This window comes from Cricetulus griseus, chromosome 6, assembly GCF_003668045.3.
Source record: "Cricetulus griseus strain 17A/GY chromosome 6, alternate assembly CriGri-PICRH-1.0, whole genome shotgun sequence".
In the NCBI taxonomy this organism is placed as follows: Eukaryota; Metazoa; Chordata; class Mammalia; order Rodentia; family Cricetidae; genus Cricetulus; species Cricetulus griseus.
Genome location: NC_048599.1, coordinates 22,705,296 through 22,724,636, shown reverse-complemented (window position 1 = coordinate 22,724,636; position 19,341 = coordinate 22,705,296). Strand labels below are relative to the sequence as shown.

At 50.2% G+C, this 19,341-nt stretch overlaps 1 protein-coding gene across 1 annotated transcript; it reads right to left on the bottom strand.

Moving 5' to 3' along the window:
* Positions 1 to 7: 7 nt before the first annotated feature.
* On the bottom strand, positions 8 to 13,536 carry Sla2 (Src like adaptor 2). The gene is given in 7 exon segments (XM_035446817.1): positions 8 to 1,012; positions 1,330 to 1,471; positions 2,308 to 2,457; positions 8,854 to 8,957; positions 9,757 to 9,843; positions 10,181 to 10,280; positions 13,381 to 13,536. Coding segments are annotated over 7 exon segments (801 nt in total). The 5' UTR covers positions 13,481 to 13,536; the 3' UTR covers positions 8 to 894.
* Between the last annotated feature and the right edge of the window lie 5,805 nt (positions 13,537 to 19,341).

The window sequence follows — 19,341 nt, the reverse complement described above, 5'->3', positions numbered from 1 at the left end:
ACTAAAGCCTCTCTTACACACCTGTACCCTCGGAACCTAGTAGGAGTGTCAGGCACAGTACCACCACCACCCCGCTCCCATAGCAGCTTCGGCTAGGCCTCTTTCTCTTTTGGGCTGTCAGAGAAATGAGGAGCTGGAGTAGGTGATGGTTAGTGCCTTGGTGTTAACATTGCAGAGAGGGTAGAGGGTCTACTGTTTGATGTCCTGGCCCAGCACTGAGATAGGTGACATAAACAGTGCATTTTGTGTTTGGCCACCAGATGGCAAGACTGGGTGGGGTATGACTGGGCTGTGTTTGGGTTGACGCTAAGTGAAGTAGAGATCTGAGAGCTGGGCTGTTGAAAGGGAAACTTGATATGAGGGATCATGGGAAGATCTAGATTGTTGGTCTTGCTGTACTTTGGATGAGGTGGAGGCTGCTGTGGTAACCCATCAAGTGCTCTGCTTTCTGAGCCATCCTACCATCTGAAATGTGTTTGCATTCTTGTTCAGTCTTGTAAATTTCCCTAGTATTTTTTCTCTCCATGCTAGTGGTGATCTCTGCCTCAGTAGGGCTGATGGGCAGTCACAATGGGGGATGGGACACAGCAATCCTACTGGACATCCCTCTCAGGAACTGACTTGCCAAACCTCAGAAGTAATTTATGCCCCTGCTTTGAACTGCGTTGCACATGGACTAGGAGTTGAAGGCCTTGGGAGGAGATAAATGACTTCTTACAGTCTAGAGAGTAAGGGGCAGAAGGTCCAGGTGGAACCCTGGATGTGCCTGCCTCCCAGCCCAACCCTGTCTGCGTTCACACATTCACAGCCTTGCCTCTAAGGTGCTGCATCGGGTTCAGCTGAGTTGGAGTCTTAGGTGACGCGGCCTCGGTACCCTTTCGCTTTCTGCTTGGACTAGGCATCATCCAAGGAGTTATCCTCAGTCAGGCTGATGTAGGAACTGAGAGATTCTCGGAGCCCCTCACTGAGAAGAGATGCCTGCCCACTGGCAGGTGCTTCCAAAAACAGCATGCTGTGGATGGGGAAAGTGGGTAAGGGAGTCACTTCTGTGCTTGCCTTGCCACACAGTTGACTACCCTTAGAACAGCACTGTTATTCCTGCTGACAAACTTGGGCTCCTCACTTCTCAACTGATCTGACTTCCATCTTGACTTCCCTACCCAGGACTCTGTTCACCCACCCACTCCATCCTCTCAGCCTAGCTGCCCTGAGGGCCGTGCTCTCCTTTTCCCTGATACTACCTTGTCCTCACCAGTAGTCAAACCTGGATGTAACACCCCAGTCTGGGTTGCGAGTCCATGTTTGGTTCTTCCTTCATGTTTCCAGGACTCCCTTTACCTGTCCAGCTCTTTCCAGTTGAGTGATGCCGCCTGCACAGTCACGGGTAGAGGTATATCTTTGCCAGGTAGTGGGCCAAGCTTCTGCAGGACACAGGGCTCCTTGAGGACACAGCAGATGTCATCCGCCAGCTCTACGGAAGAGACACAAACCCTTGATGTGATCCTTTACCTGGCAGTTTTCTGTGCTTTGCACTTTGGGGACATGGTCACTAAAATATAATAGGAAGTGAAGTCCCAAGCTATCAGTCTCACACAGGCTGAGACATAGTAAAAGTTCAGCTGGGGCTAAGTTATGTAGCTCTGTGTAAATTTGAGAAGAAAAGCAAGCTGGGTGGTCAGCCTGTGGCCCAATCATCTACTGTGGAGACCCACTTTGTAGAAATCCTTAGTCAACTTTCTAAGAGGTCCATCCCATCCCCACCCCACCCCCACCACGCCTTTTTTTTAACTTTCTTCATTATTGGCTTTGTTTTTAGACAGGGTTTCTCTATATCCCTCATTGTTACTGAAACTCACTCTGTCGACCAAGCTGGCCTTGAACTCAGAGATCTGCTTACCTCTGCCTCCCAAGTGCTGGGATTAAAGGTGTGAGGTTTTCCTTGTCTCCTTGACACTGTCTTGGTTACAGGGTAGGCACCAGAAATGCTAAAGATTGTAATGCACCCAGGAACAGTACAATCTGGTTCCTGTGAAGACTGTAGGGAACTTTGATTTGGAACCACCACCATAGTGGTAAGATTTGGCCAAGCTCACAGTTGGCCTCTATCTAGTTAGTTCTTTGTCAGCATGGGATGGAGACAGCTCTCATCCACACCTTAGCACAGTGACTGCATAAGGACAGATAGAGGATGTGCCTCTTCTGTCTAGATAGCCCCAGCAGGTCAAGGTTCTAAGGGTACAACTGGCTACCCTCCTAGGCCCTCCATCTAGTCTACTGTGGAAGCAAAAGAAAAAGAAAAAGCTATACCAGAGTAATGGTCCACCAGGGCCTGCAGTGAGGGGAAGGTGAGGCGTGGTGAGATGTATAGCCAGCCATTGTCAAGGCGCTGTATCCTGTAGTGTCTGATCCGGTCCCAAGATGAAGGGCGGCTGAGCCGGATGGACAGGGAATAGCAGCCTGAGGAGGAAAGGGTCCAGGGATAGATGTGAGGCCCTGCTGGAGGCCTAGCCTAACCTTCAGGGAGGTGTTGGGTCAAGGCAGGAAAGATCATTGGCTGTAATAGATAGAATTCTATGGTCCTTAGGATGGGTGAGGTGGGAGTGAGCATATTGGCTGTATAGATAAACACTCAGGTGGCAGAAGGGTTGAGGTGTGAAAATGTGTCAGTAGATGTCAGCATGGCCATAGAGAGAAAGCCACTTTGGAAACAGTTTGGCATTAACAGTTGAGTTATTCCTTCAAACCCAGCAGTCCCATCTCATAAATGAGAAGAACAGCAGTGCTTTCAATAGACACTACATTCACAAACAGCCCATTTGAGCTCAATAGTACAATAAAGTGTGGAGGGTGGCCTAGGGTCCCATTCCCTCACCAAAGTACAATGGTGCCTTGTAGAATGCAATGCTAATTATGTAGCAGAGAGTTCAAATACATACCTGTAATCAGCACATGGAAGGTGAATAGAGGCAGGAGGATAGAGTTAAGGCCCTCTTTGGTTATATGTTGAGTTTGAGGCCAACCTCAGTTGTGTGAGACCTCAAAAAAACTAAAGACTGAGCAGCAAAATGTCACAGAGTGTACATTTGATACTACTATTTAAAGTTCAGAAACAGCCACGGGTGTTGCACGGGGACACAAGGTTTTGAAGAGGCAGTTGCTCAAAGCCAGCCTGGTCTGTGTAATGAGTTCCAGGCTAACCAGGACTACATAGTAAGACTGCCTCAAAAATAAAAACTAAGGCCAATCCTAAGGAACTGCTGCACTCTGCCAGTTCAAGACATGTTTTATAATGCAGGCTGCCTGGGTTTCAGTCTCAAACAGCCCCATTCTGTAGTACCCCTGCCACCCACACCTACACCCACCACCTGGCCACACAGGTCTTTTGTTTTTGTTTTTTTTTTTTTAAACCGGTGAAGGGGGCTAATGATTACCCTGATCTCAGAAGCTGTGAGCATTCAGGCGGAGAACCATGTTTGGCATGCAGCAAGCTCCCAGTATTTTCTGTACTCGGGTCCTGTGTCCCTGCTGTTCCTTTGTAGTAGTTTAAATAGGAATGCCCCCCTATAGGCTCGTATATTTGAATGATTGGTTATTAGGGAGTGGCACTATTAGGTTTTACCTTGTTAGGGTAGGTGTGGTCTTGTGGAACAAGTGTGTCACTGGGGTGGGCTTTGGGATTTTAAATGCTCAAGCCACACCTAGAGTCTCTCTTCCTGCTGCCTGCCAATCCAGTTGTAGAACTCTCAGCCACCTCTCCAGCACCATATCTGCCTGTATGCAGCCATGCTTCCCATCATGACAATAATGGACTAAACCTCTGAACCTGAAAGCCAGCCCCAATTATGTGCTTTCCTTTATAAGAGTTGCCATGGTTTTGGTGTCTCAGTACTAGAAACCCTAAGACATCCTTTGTGCAGAACATCCTTTACCTGCAAGATGCACACCTTTGTTTAAAGGATGCCTGAGGGATGGTTCTGATTTATTCTCCTGCCATCTTCCATCTTCATAGACAGCATCCATCCATCCATCACTAAGCCCCACACTCTGGAGTCATTGACTGCTTCCTCTCATGCTGTCTTGATTTGGATCTGAAATGCCTTCACAAAGCCCTGTAGTGAAGGCATGGCTACAGTGTGGCAGTATTCAGAGGTGGGCCTTTGGGAGGTGATGGGATCTTTTTTTTAATATTTATTTATTTATTTATTTATTTATTTTTTCGGGACAGGGTTTCTCTGTGTAGCTTTGGAGCCTATCTTGGCACTCGCTCTGGAGACCAGGCTGGCCTCAAACTCACAGAGATCCTCCTGCCTCTGCCTCCCGAGTGCTGGGATTAAAGGCGTGAGCCACCAAGGCCCCGAGAGGTGATGGGATCATGAGGGGCTCAGCCTTTCCCAGGAAGCTTTTCTGCTCCCTGACTGCCACAAAGCGTGTAGCTTTCTCCACATTCTTTCACCATGAAGCAAATTACCTTGCCACAAGCCTAAAAGCAACTGGGCCAGGTGACTGTCAGCAGAAACCTCTGAAACCTTGATTTAAGATAAACTTTTTCCTCTGAGTCAGCAACAGAAAGTCCTACTGGAAGCCAGGTGGTGGTGGCGCACACCTTTAATCCCAGTACTCAGGAGGCAGAGACAGGTGGATCTCTGTGCGTTCAAGGCCAGCCTTATCCACAGAGAGAGTTCCAGGACAGGCTCCAAAGCAATACAGAGAAACCCTGTCTCGAAAAAAACAACAAAAAAAAGCCCTATTGGCTATGTTTGGAGCACACCTAGAATCTGACCACATCCCAACCAGGCAGAGCTTGTGGCTGTTTTCCGTGTGGCTTCCCACTTCCAGTTTGTCACACAGCAGTAGGTCACTCCTCTTTGGAGCCCTCGAAATCACATTGATACAGTCCTTATCACCTTTGAAAGGCTCTGCCGACTCCAACCTCTCCTTGGACCTGCTCTAGCCCCACTGGCTCTAGAGTAAGAAGCCCTTCCTCATGGCCCTTACCTCACAGACACACGCTCATCTCTAGTTTAATGTGCAGGGCACTCTTACATATTTGTTCGCTGTCTACTTTGCCATCGAGACAGGCTGGGATCTTGCTTTTCATACCCTGGATCTTGGGTGTGCTATCGGTTAATTGGCTGTTTTTTTTGTTTGTTTGTTTGTTTGTTTGGACAGAGACTCACCATGTAGCTGAATCTGGCTGTAAACTTTGATCCCCCTTCCTCAGCCTCCCAGTGCTAAAATTATAGTAAGCCATTTGAAGACTTACTCCAGACCCTTGCTGAAGGTATACACAGGCCCAGCTGTGTGAAGTGCTTAGGCGCACAGGCCCAGATGTCTGAATGGTCTGAATGGGTATGAGGGAGCGGGTAGTGTGGGAGGCAAATTTGGGCCTGCTTTTGGCAGTCTGGTATTAAACATGGCCCTCTCCTTCCTGTCGGGGAGGCACTTTACTCCAGCTCCCTATCCTGTCTACCCAGGCAGACTCATTTCTCCCACAAACATGGGCTGAGCACCTACTACGCTGGCAGACATAGGTGTAAGGGATGGTAGATACAAGCAACTGCCAGCCCATCTCACAGGGGTTGTCCTTGATGGTCCTCACTGGACAATGAGCTCCATTGTTCTCACAGAGCTTTTACAAGAAGCCAGTTCACTGCAGCGACAAGGGAGGACTGTTCAAGATGGTGTGGGAGTTTTGAAATGCAACAAACAGTCTGGGGAGGTGATAGTGGTTCAGACCATGAAGGATGAGTGTATATTTGGGGGGGGGGGCTTTCCAGGCTGTGGAACTATGTATCAGGAAGTAGAGTGGAAAAAAAAAAAAAAGTGAGGCATGGTCTCAGAATAGCTGGTAGGCAGTGGAGCTAGAGGACACAGAGGGCCTAGAGGACCTCCCAGACCAAAGGCAGCAAAGGTGGTCCTGGACTCTAGAATGCTCTAGCAGGCCTAAGCATTCACGCCCAGAACTTCTGGGGTTGGGCATTCCAGTGGTGCCGGGAGAAGTAAGGATACCATCGGGATCTACCTGGGAAAATACCTGGCAGACCCTGCCTGCACTTCTTCCACTGAGGCCACCTAGGAGCCAATGGCCTAAGAGATGCTGAGCCCTGGGCCCTTCAACCTTCAGCCAGAGACTGGGAGCCACAGTGTGGAAAGTGTGGCTCGACCACCTCTGGGGAAGTGTCGCCCACCCGAGAGCGGGCAGAGCTGAGTCCCTGGGTGGAAGGGCCACATCTTGTTCACTCATCTCCCTTACTGAACCCAACACAAAGGGATAGATAGGCTCCAAAGCTACACAGAGAAACCCTGTCTCAAAAAACAAACAAAAAAATTCAGTGACCCAGGCTGAGCGGTGGGTGAACGCCTTTAATCTCAGCACTCGGGAGGCAGAGGCAGGCGGATCTCTGTGAGTTCGAGACCAGCCTGGTCTACAAGTGCTAGTTCCAGGACAGCCTCCAAAAGTCACAGAGAAACCCTGTCTCGAAAAAAACAACAACAACAAAAAAATTCAGTCACCCAAGATATACTTAAGTGTCTGAAGCAAGTCTGACCCCCAGTCCCCTGACTGCAGCACACACTGGGGTTTCTTGCTCTACTTCACTACGAACATACCCTCTCCAATGAATGTCTCACCCCAGGGCATTCTTCCAGACCTTAGGACACAGTCCTCTCCAGTTAAATCAGAAGCTCAAGCTTGGTGTGCAGGCATCCTTGTTAGAGGCTTCTCCCAGGTGACTCCAGTGTACAGCTAATGTCTACTTCTCTAAGCCAGCTCCTCAGTGTAATTGAGAATTGTCTAGAGAGGGAGGCATATTTCTGACCTCCACCCCCAATAGCCCTGGCCTCAGATTTAGCATGCTGGTGTGGGGTAGCTGCCCTGCAGGCAATTCTGTTGCTTCCCTGAAACCCATGGGTCTATAAGCAATGAACTAAAGTGATCTCTTTGCCCAGGCTACAAAGAGTATGCCCTTCAGCTTCTTGTCCAAAGGAAGCCTTGAGGAGAGGCTGTAGTCATGCCTAGGAGACACACATTCTACAAGGTCAGCATGGGACGTTTTTTGTTGTTTTGTGTGTGTAAGCTAACAAGTCCAGGGACCCTCCTGTCCTGCATCCCCAGTACTGAAATCACAGGCATACACCACCGTGCCAGACTTTTTACATGGGTGCTGGAGCTTGAACTCAGGACCTCACAATTGTTTGTAAACACTTTCTGAGGCATCTCCCAGCCCCTCTGCCTTTTGTTATTTTATTTTGTGCCTGAGGGCCTTACTCTGTACCTCTGGCTAGCCTGGAACTCACTACTAGCCCAGGTTGGTCTTGAACTCCTAGGTGATCCTTTTGCCTTTCCTTTTGAGTGTTGGAATTAGTGCACCACCACTCCCAGCTTCATTGAGGTGGCCTCATGCAGAACACCTATGCTTTGAACTCTATGCAGCTGAAAGTAACTGAATGCTTGCTCCTCTGGGCTCTGTCTCACAAGTGCTGGGGTTACTGGCACACACTGCAGTGCTCTAAACTTAGGGTCTTCTGTTTCTGACGAGAGTTGCTTCTGATTGACCCCTACTAGGTGCTGACAACAGGGACACTGGTCCCAGAATTCCTGTGGATCCTTCCAGGTCCTTGAAGAGCTTCAAAAATCTCTCTTGGCTTTTCCATGAATTTCCCCTGTACATATTCCTTCTTAATCAAGAGAGCAGAATAATGGCACCAGGGGTGGTCACTGTACTCTTAGGACTGCACTGGGCCTGGGGTGGGTTGACTAAGCACTGAGTACGATCTGTGGCTTTTCTAGTTCACCAGTGGTAGGTCTGCAGGGCTCCTGTCGAAGTCGCCACCACCAAGGTTTCCTGTTTGTAGCTGCTGCACTGGAACCAGCTGTCCCACCGCCACCGCAGCCAGCCAATGGGTGTTCATGAGGGTGAGGGGGTGATGTTTCTTGGAAATTAGCAAGAGGGGCTGGGGGAAGGTTGGTCGAGGAAGCTCCTGAGGGAAGTGCATGCAGGGTGGGGGTATACAGCAAGGACCCTGACAGCCCACCCAGTAAGCTCAGTCAGGCAGACACAGGAGGCCTGTCTGCACTCCAGTATCTCCTCCCTAGACTCACTAGAAAACTGTTATTTTTGACCCTTGAGGTCTTTCTTTTTTTGGTTGTTTTGTTTTGTTTTTCGAGACAGGGTTTCTCTGTGTAGCTTTGGAGCCTTTCCTGGCACTCACTCTGGAGACCCGGCTGGCCTCGAACTCAAAGAGATCCGCCTGCCTCTGCCTCCCGACTGCTGGGATTAAAGGCGTGCGCCACCAACGCCGACTCGAGGTCTTTCTTGGGTGCCTGGATGAACATTTGCCAAGAGATCATATCATGTCCTGTTTTATAAAAGAGGGATCGCCACTGCTGGTTAGAGTAAATTCCAGGTGGTTTTTTGTTTGTTTGTTTGGGTTTTGTTTTGTTTTTTTAAGACAGGGTTTCTTTGTGTAGTCCTGGCTATCTTGGAACTCACTCTGTAGACCAGGCTGGCCTTGAACTCTGAGTGCTTAGGATTAAAGGCCCAGCAATCTCAGTTGTAAAAATATAAACTAAGTTTGGATCCCTTCAGTGAATTCATACCTGCTTTTGCTCTGTTGTCCAAGGACCCTCACTGAAGCAATGTGGCTCAGCTCCAAGCCTAGGTACCCATTCCACAAAGGCTCCCTTTGACTGCTCCAGGTAAACTGTCTTTCCTTTGCCCTCATAGCCTGGCTCCACCTCAGGGTGTTTTCCAGTCAGGGCCTGGCTGGACTCAAGAAACCTCTGCTGACTGCTAGGAGTCTATTCTGAGCCCCACTGTGGAGAGCTGTGTGGTGGGGGCTGAGTTTACTCACCTCTCCTGGTCTGGCTCTCTCTGATAAGGAAGGCCCCTCCGGGGTTCCCAGGCAACAAGAGTAGTTCCTCAGCTCTCTCTCTGCTCAGACCCTCATACAGCCACCTGGGGAGCAAGGAGAGGGACAGGGTAAGCTTTAAAAGAATCCTTCTAGCCAGGCATTGGTAGCACATGCTTTTAATCCCAGTACTCGGGAGGCAGAGGCAGGTGGATTTCTGTGAGTTCAAGGCCAGCCTGGTCTACAGAGCTAGTTCCAGGACAACCTCCAAAGCAATACAGAGAAACCCTGTCTCAAAAAAATAAAACAACAACAACAAATCCTTCTATTAAAAGGATGTAATATGCCTCTGTATGAGTCTGACAAACTTGCCTGCCTTGCCCTCTGGACCTGCCTAGCATAAAGAGCAGGCCTCAGAGGCTCAGCGATCCCCTCCAGCTTTGCTCTCAGGGACCGGACTCCAGAGACTCTGGGGACCAGCCTTATGAAGGCAGCTTCGGGCTTTGTTTGCCTGGAGACTTCATTCTCAAGTGTCTGGGGTGGGGGAGGAGGGCAGTACAGGCTGCCCCAGGCTCCATCCTCTAGCCCCACGGCTGATCCACTCACTCTTGTGAGAAGTGTCTCTCGTTTTCCCGTTTCAGGGTGTCCTTATCGACTGTGCCTGTCTTCTACACGTCCCCTTCAGTGTTCTTTACACTTGATCCTGGCCACCCTTCAAAGCCCCACACCACAACACCTCCTCTATGGGGCCTTCTCTGGGTTCCCAAGTCTCATGGGCCAAGCTGAACACGACATGACAGCTGTCTGCTCCTTCAGAGGTCATGACCCGGCTCTGTTCTGCTTGTGGCTATGCACTGTGGGAAGAGTGTAGGAAGGTCCTCAGGGTGGCCAGGGCTGGGTACTCACCCGTGGGAGACTTTAGCCACATGCACACTGGGGATGTGGTACTCTCTGCCTGAGACTTCCGATATGACTGTCCACCAGTCTCCATCCCTGTTGAGAGGACCACCTTCAATTAGCATTTGCAAGGGCCTTCTCCAGATGGAACTTACAAAACCTTCTCTACTCATTTCCCAGAATTCCCTTCATCAGCTAATACAGGTTCCTCCTTGGGTGAGGGCCTGGCAGGTGGCAAATGGTCCAAGGCTTCTTGTTCCCAGGACTGGTCCCCACTGCCTCTTTCCCTGTGAGTGAGTCAGGCTGCCAGAAACCCACCCAGAGAGTAAGTCACATGGGGGCCTTTAAAAAGCAACCCTGTGCCTCCCTGCTGGCAGTGGGAGGGCCCCTTCTCCCACAGTGTGACCTCAGGAGCCCAGTGTTGTAGACTTACTCAGAGACGATGGTCAGTGGCTCCCCAAGTCTCAGTGACAGTTCTGTCTGCTCACCTGCTGGGAAACTGCCCAGGGCCACAGCTGTGACCTTGTTTCTCTCTAGAAAGAGGGGTAAACACACTTACCCTCTTGGCCAGTCCTCCCTCAAGGGATGGGCTAGTTGATTCTTGCCTTGGCCTGGCTCCCCTCATACACCACCCCCACAGGCACCCTGAAGGGGGTGGGGTAAACCCGAATCTGAAATGGTTCCAGCAGGCTCTACAGGACCTGGGAGAACCCAGATAGCTTTGGGGGTTCTCAAAGGCCAAGGTGTGTGGATAGAGGACCAGGGTCCTGGCCATGCCTTTCTGTATGTATAACTTCTACAGAGACTTTGATGAAGTTAGGAAACTAAAAACCTACAGGGGCAACATTTGCCTAGAATGTGCTAGGCCCTGGGTTCAATCCCTAGCCCCACAGCAAAACAAAAGAAAAACCCACACCAACTAGAAGACCATATCAGCATGATCTGGAACAAGGCTGGCCTCTGAAAGGTAGTGGTGGGGCCACACAGTAGCTCTAACAGCTCAGCCTGGGGCCCCAGGAATGAGGGTGTTACTAACACCAGCACTGACATGTGCTGTCAAGAGACAGAAAGCAGGGTCTGTGAGCTGAGGGTAACCTCCCTCTCTCCAGGGTGGGCTCTTCCCCACACACCTAACTCTAGTGTCCTTGTTACTTCCCCATCAGGCCCTTGGAGAGATGCCCATGTGAGCAGGCTCTGTAACTCTAGAGCACTGTGTACAGGCACAGGCTGAACTCCCAATGGCCTATGTCCCAGGCAGGGGGTGAAGGCCTGTGCTGTCCCTGCAATGCCAGCAGATGCTGCTATTGCAGGCCTGGCCAGGACAAGTGCTCCACAGGAGCATGTGACTAAGGGTCCTACTAACCCTGACTGTACCCAACACATTGGGCCCTGCTGGGGTCTTCTTCCATCAACTTACTTCTTACTGGGCCCTTACCACTGCCCTGACGTTGGTGTGTTTAGTCATCTCCACTGTGCAGAAAGGTCTCAAGGCCCTGATGTGGCACTCAGCAAGGGGAGGGGCATAATTCCATTTCCATACCACTCTGTTCACAGGCCCAGGCTGGGGAGGAGGAGAGGGCAAGGGGCTGGTTGAGAGCTGCACTTCTCAGGAAGGCGCCTCTTTGCATTCCTGGGAGGCAAAGGTTCCAATGGAGGAGTGACTGGCCTGGGTCCTGGAACCAGAGTGAAGCTGAGACAGCAGTCACCCTAGAAATGGTCCTGGGGACTCAGTGGACATGCAGTCTAATTCAGAGGCAAGCAGAAGACTCACTTTCCTTACATGGGCCCACGCAGTCTAGCAAGCCTCCCTAAGATGCCTGCAAATGTCGACTGAAAACTAACTCATCTACCTCACCTCTCTTTCCTTCCTCCCATCCTTTCTCAGTAAGGGTCCCCAGAGAGAGACTTCCTAGCACATAGATGCAGGATGATAAGAAAAACAGTCAAGGTCAACAAGGATTCTTTGTCTGTTAAGGGGCTCCCAAAGCACTAAGGTCCCACAGGACTCTGGGATGCTCTCAAGAGGGAGCGGAGACCCAGGAGTAGGGGAAGGGAGAAGACAGACTTACAAGGAACCAGGAAGTAGGTAGGGGCTGAAGGGTCTCTGCTGAATGTAGGAAGGCACCCACCCATTCTGCATCTTCCCTCTCAAAGGGTTAGCAGAAACCCTCACAGCAGGAAGCTCTTCAGATGGTGGGGTGGGGTGTTGCCTGCCCAGAGCCTGGTGTCACTGCAGCCCAGAATGCCTGACGCCGTAAGAGTGGAACAAAGAAGCCTAGTACAGTTCCTTGTCCCCCTGAAAGCTGTTGCCTTGCATGCCTGGCGGGCAGGCAGGCGGGTGGGCAGTCTCCCCAGGAGCTCCCACTGACCTAGGGGCCACCTTCACACTTCTTTTCTTCAGAACTCTCTCCTGCACTCTCCTCTCTGCAACACTGCCCCAAATCTAATACAACCTCCACTCATAAGGGTTTAGCTTCTGTCTCTGGGGGAGGGACAGACCTATCTTGTCAATTGTTGTGTCTTCAGCTCCCGTCATGTGGCTTGGCACCTGGCAGAGCCTCAGTAAGCTTCAGATGGAGCCAGGCATGGGGGACAAATGGCTCCTAGACTGGGCTAGTGAAAACTCCTATTATTCTGGAACAAGGCAACTCCACTGAAGAGGGATGGCCTCACGTCCTTGGGGACCAGATGGAGGGGAGAAAAGATGCCCAGAGCCCAGGTACATCTTCTAGGGGTGGTCGCCATCCCCAGAAGCACCAGGATGACTCAGCAACCGGCCACCTGCTACTGCTAGCTCGCTAGCTTGGTGGAAAAGAAGGCGGTCTGTGTGGTTTTCAGGGCTCTTCCTATGGGTCTCTCACTGCAGATGAGGGGGGCGCCCAGGGTGTCAGGGCCCTGTGGAGGCTGGTATTAGGGAGATAAGAGGCTTCAGTGCAGAACAGGAAGAGAAACCCTGCCACTTTAAGGGATCTGGGGGCTGACAACCAACAGTTTCTGTCCAACCTAGATGTCTAGACATCTTGGCTCTGCAGTCTCTAGTGCAGGTTACTTAATACTCCCTGAACCCCTCCTAACAGTACAGCTGGGTTTGGATGATCTTGTTATCTGTGATGGCTAATTCTCTGGACCACCGTGGCTACACACAACATTTAGATAACATCTAGTTAAACCAGTCTGGATATTTCTGTGAAGATAGTTTTCAAACAAGGCAAACCGCCACCCCCTTTTTGAAGTTAAAGACAGGCTATTTTAGTGCAACCCAGTCTATACAGAAACGCACAGTTCTCTTCTTTCCCCCGTCTCAGTGGAGGAAGTATCAGCTTGTGTTGCTGCAGCTAACTTGATGCCCAGCTTCAAACACGTTTCTGTGCATGTGCTGGAGATGGAACCACAGGCTCCCTGTACCATCCCGCACTCTAGCCCTGAGCTCCACTCCCAGCCCGTCACATGTAATGTTCTCACCACTATTTCCAGTTTAGAAGCTGGGAGCTTGTGGGCTCACTGGGAAGGGTAGTCATAGGCTCTCATTGAAGTTTGGGGTTGTGTTGGGGTTATTGGCCAAAGATCCAGAGGTGATAAGCTCTAGGTTTCTAGACCTGGGAAGGGCCTGGTGGCCCCACAGACATGACTTACCTGCTTGTGTGGACACAGGTCCCTGGCCCATACCAGAGGAATTGGGGTTGGAGCTTGGGCTGGAGACACTTTTCCCTTTGCTGGGCAAACTTCCCATCATTTCTCAGCAGACTCTCAGATGCACACTACTGAAAGAAACCTGAAAAGGTTGCAGCCGTGGAGAGACAGCCTATAATTCCAAGTTGGCTCTTATAGGAAAATGACCTGGTCGATCAGGGCCATTGAAAAAGCCAAGTTTCTCCAGGCCTTGTAAGTGATCACTACATTCGACTGACTTAGATACCAAGCTGAGGCTCTGGCAAGTTGGAGGTGTGTCCCATCCTTCCTAGGCAGTGACCCTGCTCCATTCAAGTCTTCTGGACCTTTTTCTGTGCCCCCTCCTATAGGTTAGTCTGCCTTTTCCATTCCCTTTGTGTCTGTCTGGACCCCACCCTTCTTCAGGAAGCTTCCTAGGAATCTTCAGCCTTTGCTGATCCTCCTTTGAACACCTATGGCTTGAGGAACCATCCCTTAGGCCTGGGCTCACATTCTGCTAGCTGGTGGCAGGGACAGTGGCAAGACACTGAGCTGTCTCCAGACATGTCAGGGACCGTGGCTAGTGCTAGAGATGGGCCATGGGGGAGCCAAGAGGCCTTGGAATGGGAGTCCCAAGCAGAGGAGACATTGGATAGTTATTGGTGCCAACAGCTGGGAGTCTGTCAGTCTATGTGACATAGTGGTGACTTGCAAGGCTCTGAGGGACTGACTGGTCACTTCCATTCTTGGTGCCTCTTTTCCTCATCTGAGAAGTGGGGATAAACACACCCAACATTTGGGTGTGGTAGATAAAAAATATACCCTGGAAAGCCAGCCCTGGGACCATAATTCCTTCTCGGTTTTGAATCTTGTTACAAATTCTTCCAGGAACTCTTCCTTTTCCACTTATTCTGATGTGTTCCTTAGAGTTTTTGCTGCTGCTGTTGTTTTGTTTTTGAGACTATGAACTGAGGACTATGTTCCCTAGGTTGTCCCCAAACTCTTGGGCTCAAGTGATCCTCTTGCTTCATATGCCACCAGGCTCATTTGGAAGATTTGTTCAATCTGCCACTACCCTACAGTTCCATGCCCTATCCTCAGCATTGAGGTCCACTGAAGGCCCTCGACACACATCAACAGAATGAACCAGAGTGAGTAGAGTGTTTTGCACAGTGTCTTGTCCCCAGACTAAGCAAACCCTTGATTTCTAGAGAAATGCTGGATTTCCAAGACTATATTAAGTGTTTCTGTGTGGGGGAGCTCTCTAATCCTTTTCAGATGGTCTCATTGTTTTCAGTAGGACACCTGTCTGGTTCCATTCAACTGTCATTCACTGAGTTTGTGTTCTGTGCCAGGCACTGCCATGGGTTCACAGTTGGAAGGAGCACCTCCCAGAAAACAATGGTCCCTTCCTTGCTAGTGGGCACCTTCCTTGCTCTAGGGCCACATGCTGCCTGGATGAGGGTGTTGTTCATCAATGGCATGGGATGACACCCATGTCCTGGAATGGTCCCCACTGAGTGGACTCAGTCTTACAGGGAGGACCACTCCTCTGTGCCAGCCCCCACTCCTCTGCCCACCTGTCCTGGAGCCCTGTCCATCACCTGGACAAACAGTGCTCTCTGCTGCCTCTGTGCAGGTGCTCAGAGTCCACACACAGACTGGCTCTGGACAGCCCCTTCCTCTCAGACTTTGGGGACTGAGCAGCCTTGGTGAGGGGGGTGATTCTGCTGCCTCCTGAGGGCTGGGATTTGCTCACTCCCAGGGCAATTCTTCCATTTCAGCTGGCCATGAATGTGAGGTCCAAGCTAAGTGCTTGGCTTTATGCCTGCCATGGGTAGCATGGGTGTCTAACTCAGACCAGCTGTGTGACCTCAGGTGAAGCATGCAGCTTGTAGTGTCTCCTGTGATGAAGGACTCCACAGCGCTGAAGGGGGGAGTGGAGGTGATTAACTTCCTGGCTCTAGTTCAGCCAGTCCACAGCCTTTAGGACCTCTGGGCCATAAGGGACCTACTGTTTGCTGGACACTTCTCCAGGGCTCTGCAACTTTCTCTTCCTGGTCTGCCCGAGGCATGGTGACTATTGGGGAAGATGAGGTCCAGGCAGTGACAGTGAGGCCGAGGATAAACAGGTGTTGGCCACATTTGCAGAAGAGGTCAGATGGTTTGGCACAAGTCTGAGAAGCATACTATGTGCTTAGGCACTGTCTGTCGTGTCCCAGGGAGTGGGTGGACAGTGTTGGCGAAAGGCAGCTGAAACTGTGCAGTGCCCAGGCTGCTTTGAGTCTCTCTAATCCCATTTTCATTGCAATGACCATGTCTGGAGGATACAGTGACCTCATCTAGAGGATAGCTGCCTGCTGCTCAGGCAGGAGGGTAGACAGTGCAGAGCTAGGATGGCCACCTTCTCTCTCGTGATTTTGTGGGTTTGGTTTTGTATCTGGAAATGGAGCTCAGGGGCTTAGTGATCTTTAACTCCAACCTTGCTACCTTTTCAAACTGAGAATCTCACCCTGTGAGAGCAACAGAGATGCTGCAGCTGACTGTCTTTGGAGAATAAGTCCTAGAGTCCTTTCCTTCCCTGATCTCTAAGACTGTGCCTCAGGAGAAGCCAATACTCCACATGGAAAGTGGATAGCACAGAAGAGACCAGCAGAGGAGTGAGATCTTGACAAAATGCACATCTCCTGGAGGCAGTCAGAGGGGAGAGCAGCCTATGTCTCTGAGGGATCCTAGAGACCTGCTGTACCGTTACTGATTATCCTCCTGGAGCCTGACTACAGAGCTCACTCCCCAGTCCCAACGGAGACCTTTCCTTCTCACCTGTCCCAAGCCCACCAGAAAACAAAGCAAGCATACTTACAGGTTCGTCATAGGAAGTTCGGTGAGGGCACTCAGGCAATTCGCACATTGGCCTGACAGGTCAGGCCTTTGCAGGTGCTAAGTTAGTCGTCATCTTAGGTACTAGCCCATTCAGATCTCAGCCTGGAGGATCACCAGAGGCGTTCAGAATAAACTGGGCTACCTAAGCTTGTCAGCAGACAGCCGTCTCCACGATACTGTGGCAGGAGCCCTTTGCTTCTCAGGGAAAGCAGATTAGGCAGTCCTAACCAGCACTGTGGGCCAGAGAGTGAGGCCCGGGGATCTGAGCCCCTTGTAGACACAGGTGTCACTCCTCAGAGCTCCAGCTCCCAGCTGCAGACTCTGTGGTTCTTACAACCCCACAGCCTCCCCGCCCCTGTTTCCTCTGACGGCATCAGCATCGTTGACTATGGAGGCACCACATTGCCCCTTTCCTGTTCAGAGAGCAGCTGCCCCTCCCATCTTCATGCTGGAGATCCTTCTTGGCTTTTTGACTCCTCCTGGTCCAAGGAGTAAAGAATGGGGAGGGTTGAGCAGGAGTTTCCCCTGCAGGCCTGTCCACAGTAACCACCAGAGCTCTCAAGCTTAGCAATTCTGTGTCCAAATATTCAGAGAGGAAGTCTAGGCATAGGAATCACCTGGGACCTTTGTTCAACTACAGACTCTCAAGTGGGACTCATTTCTGGGCCAGTGTGATGGCTCAGTGGGTAAACGTGCTTGCCACCAAGCCTGGTGGCTCCAGTTCAATCCACAGGACCCAGTGGTGGAAGGAGAGAACGGATTTCTGGAAGTTGCTTTCCGCATATAGCCATACCACCCTGGATACACGAGATCTCTGAGAGCTGCCCCCGGACCTCCACCCAAGCACAGCAGTAAATAATAATAATGAAGGCATTTCTAACAAGCTTGCGGGTAATGCCCATGCTGTTGGTGTAAGAACTACATTTTGAAAGTTCAGATTTGGGGCTGATGCCTGGTTTAGAAGTAGAGTTGTGCTTATTGTTTTCTAGGCCCCGAGTTCAACCCCAAGCACTTAAAAGAAAATCTAGAGTGCTTCTCAAAGCATGGTTCCAGCAGCCACAGAACCACCTGGGAGTCTTAGGTGCATAGGTCTATCTCAGCCCCACGAAGTCATAAACACCCTGGTAGGGTTCAGCATTCACGTTTTACAAGCATTTCCAGTGATTCTGCTGCATGCTCAAGCTTGAAGCTCACAAGTGTGTGGGGAAATATTGTTTATGATCTAATAAAGCTTGCCTGGAGATCAGAGTGCAAAGCTAGCCACAGCCATACAGGCCAGGCAGTGGTGGCACATACCTTTGATCTCAGCAGCCACACTAGTTAGCCACAGAGGCTGGGCGGTCTTGGTGCACGCCTTTAATCCCAGCACTAGAGAGGAGTATAAGACAGGAGCCCAGGGTCTCATGTGGCATTCAGTCTCCAGCTTCAGCCTTGGTAGAGGTAAAAAACTCTCTAGTGGCCAGCTGCTTTGCTTTTATGATCTTCAGCTCGAACCCCAATATCTGTCTCTGAGTTTGTTTGTTTTTTTATGTCCATTTATTAAACAAGAACTTTCATGACAATACAGTATTCACTAGTGATTAGTGTTGAGAAAATTATTTCCCTCTACGTACAAAAATACAGATTTGAACACTATGAAAACAATCAAGACAAGTACCATGAAAAATTGGTCCTTCAAAGGAAATTGGGGAGGCCGAGGGCAGGGGGAGGCTTTGTCTGCTGTCAGGGACAAGTCAATGGGAGCAAATATCATGGGACTCCCACATCACTTATTTCTTTTTTTTTTTAAATATTTATTTGTTTATTTATTTATTCCGTGTACAGTGTTCTGCCTGCATGTTGCTTGCAGGCCAGAGGAGGGCACCAGTTGTCATTACAGATGGTTGTGAGCCACCATGTGGTTGCTGGGAATTGAACTCAGGACCTTTGGAAGAACAAGCAGTGCTCTTAACCACTGAGCCATCTCTCCAGCCCCCACATCACTTATTTCAAGCACAGGGGAGGCCCACCCATAGTGGCCACGTCAGATGGGCCATGAGGCAAAGTTCAGTACTGCAAACAACAAAAATCAGTTTATTCAACAGCCTTTACCTTGGAATGCCCACAGCCATGTCTATAAACTGCCAAAAAGAAAAATTTGAGCTGGGCATGGCGGCATACTCCTGTATCCCAACATTTAGGAGAAAGGGGCAGGATGATTGCTACAAGTTAAAGGCCAGCCAAGACTACCTAGCAAGACCCTGTCTCAAAGAAAACCAGACAACAAATAAAATGTGGTAACTATTAACACTGTCCCCACAAAGTGCCACCAGTTAAATCAAGTGCCAGTAGCCATCCCGGCAGAAAACTGTCATTCTGCCACCTGATGACTTTTTTTCACAGAATTACACGTTTTGACTTTTCAAAAGGACAAAAACAAAGAGCTACAGTTAATGGATCAGAGAATCTGTATCTTTACTCAGCAATGGCTCAGCGAGTTTTTCCTGACCTAGACAACTCCGAGGTGCAGGGACAGGAAAGCAGAGTAAGTGGCTAGGTCACCCTGTGCTTTATCCAGCCTTTATCCAGCCTGCCACAGCAGGGAATCTACTGCATTTAGGCCACCCTGTCTCTGGGTTTTTATGCTCTGTAACACACAGGTATCCTTTCCAGAACTGACAGAATTCCCTTGACTGCATCCACTAACAGTGAACACGCCTGCCTGCTATATCCTCCTTAGTGACCACTCTTTAACACAAAGACCCACTGAGCTCCAACACTAGAGTAAGCTCAGGAACCACAGCCTTTTCTGGGGACCCTGTCTCCCCTTGCTTTTGAGGAGGCTGTCTCGTCAACATTGTGGTCACTCAGCATGCAGGGCAGAAGGGCCAACACTGGAGGCATATTCTCTGTAGGAAGAAGGGTACTTACACTGTTCAATAAGATTGTTGGAGGGAAATTAGTGTGGATGCCAAACCAATCCCAGGGGTGGAAGAAAAGAACCAGTTCGTGAATGTTGGTCTCTTACCTCTGCCCATGCACACACACTCATACACACTAAATAAATAAATGTGAAAATAACTT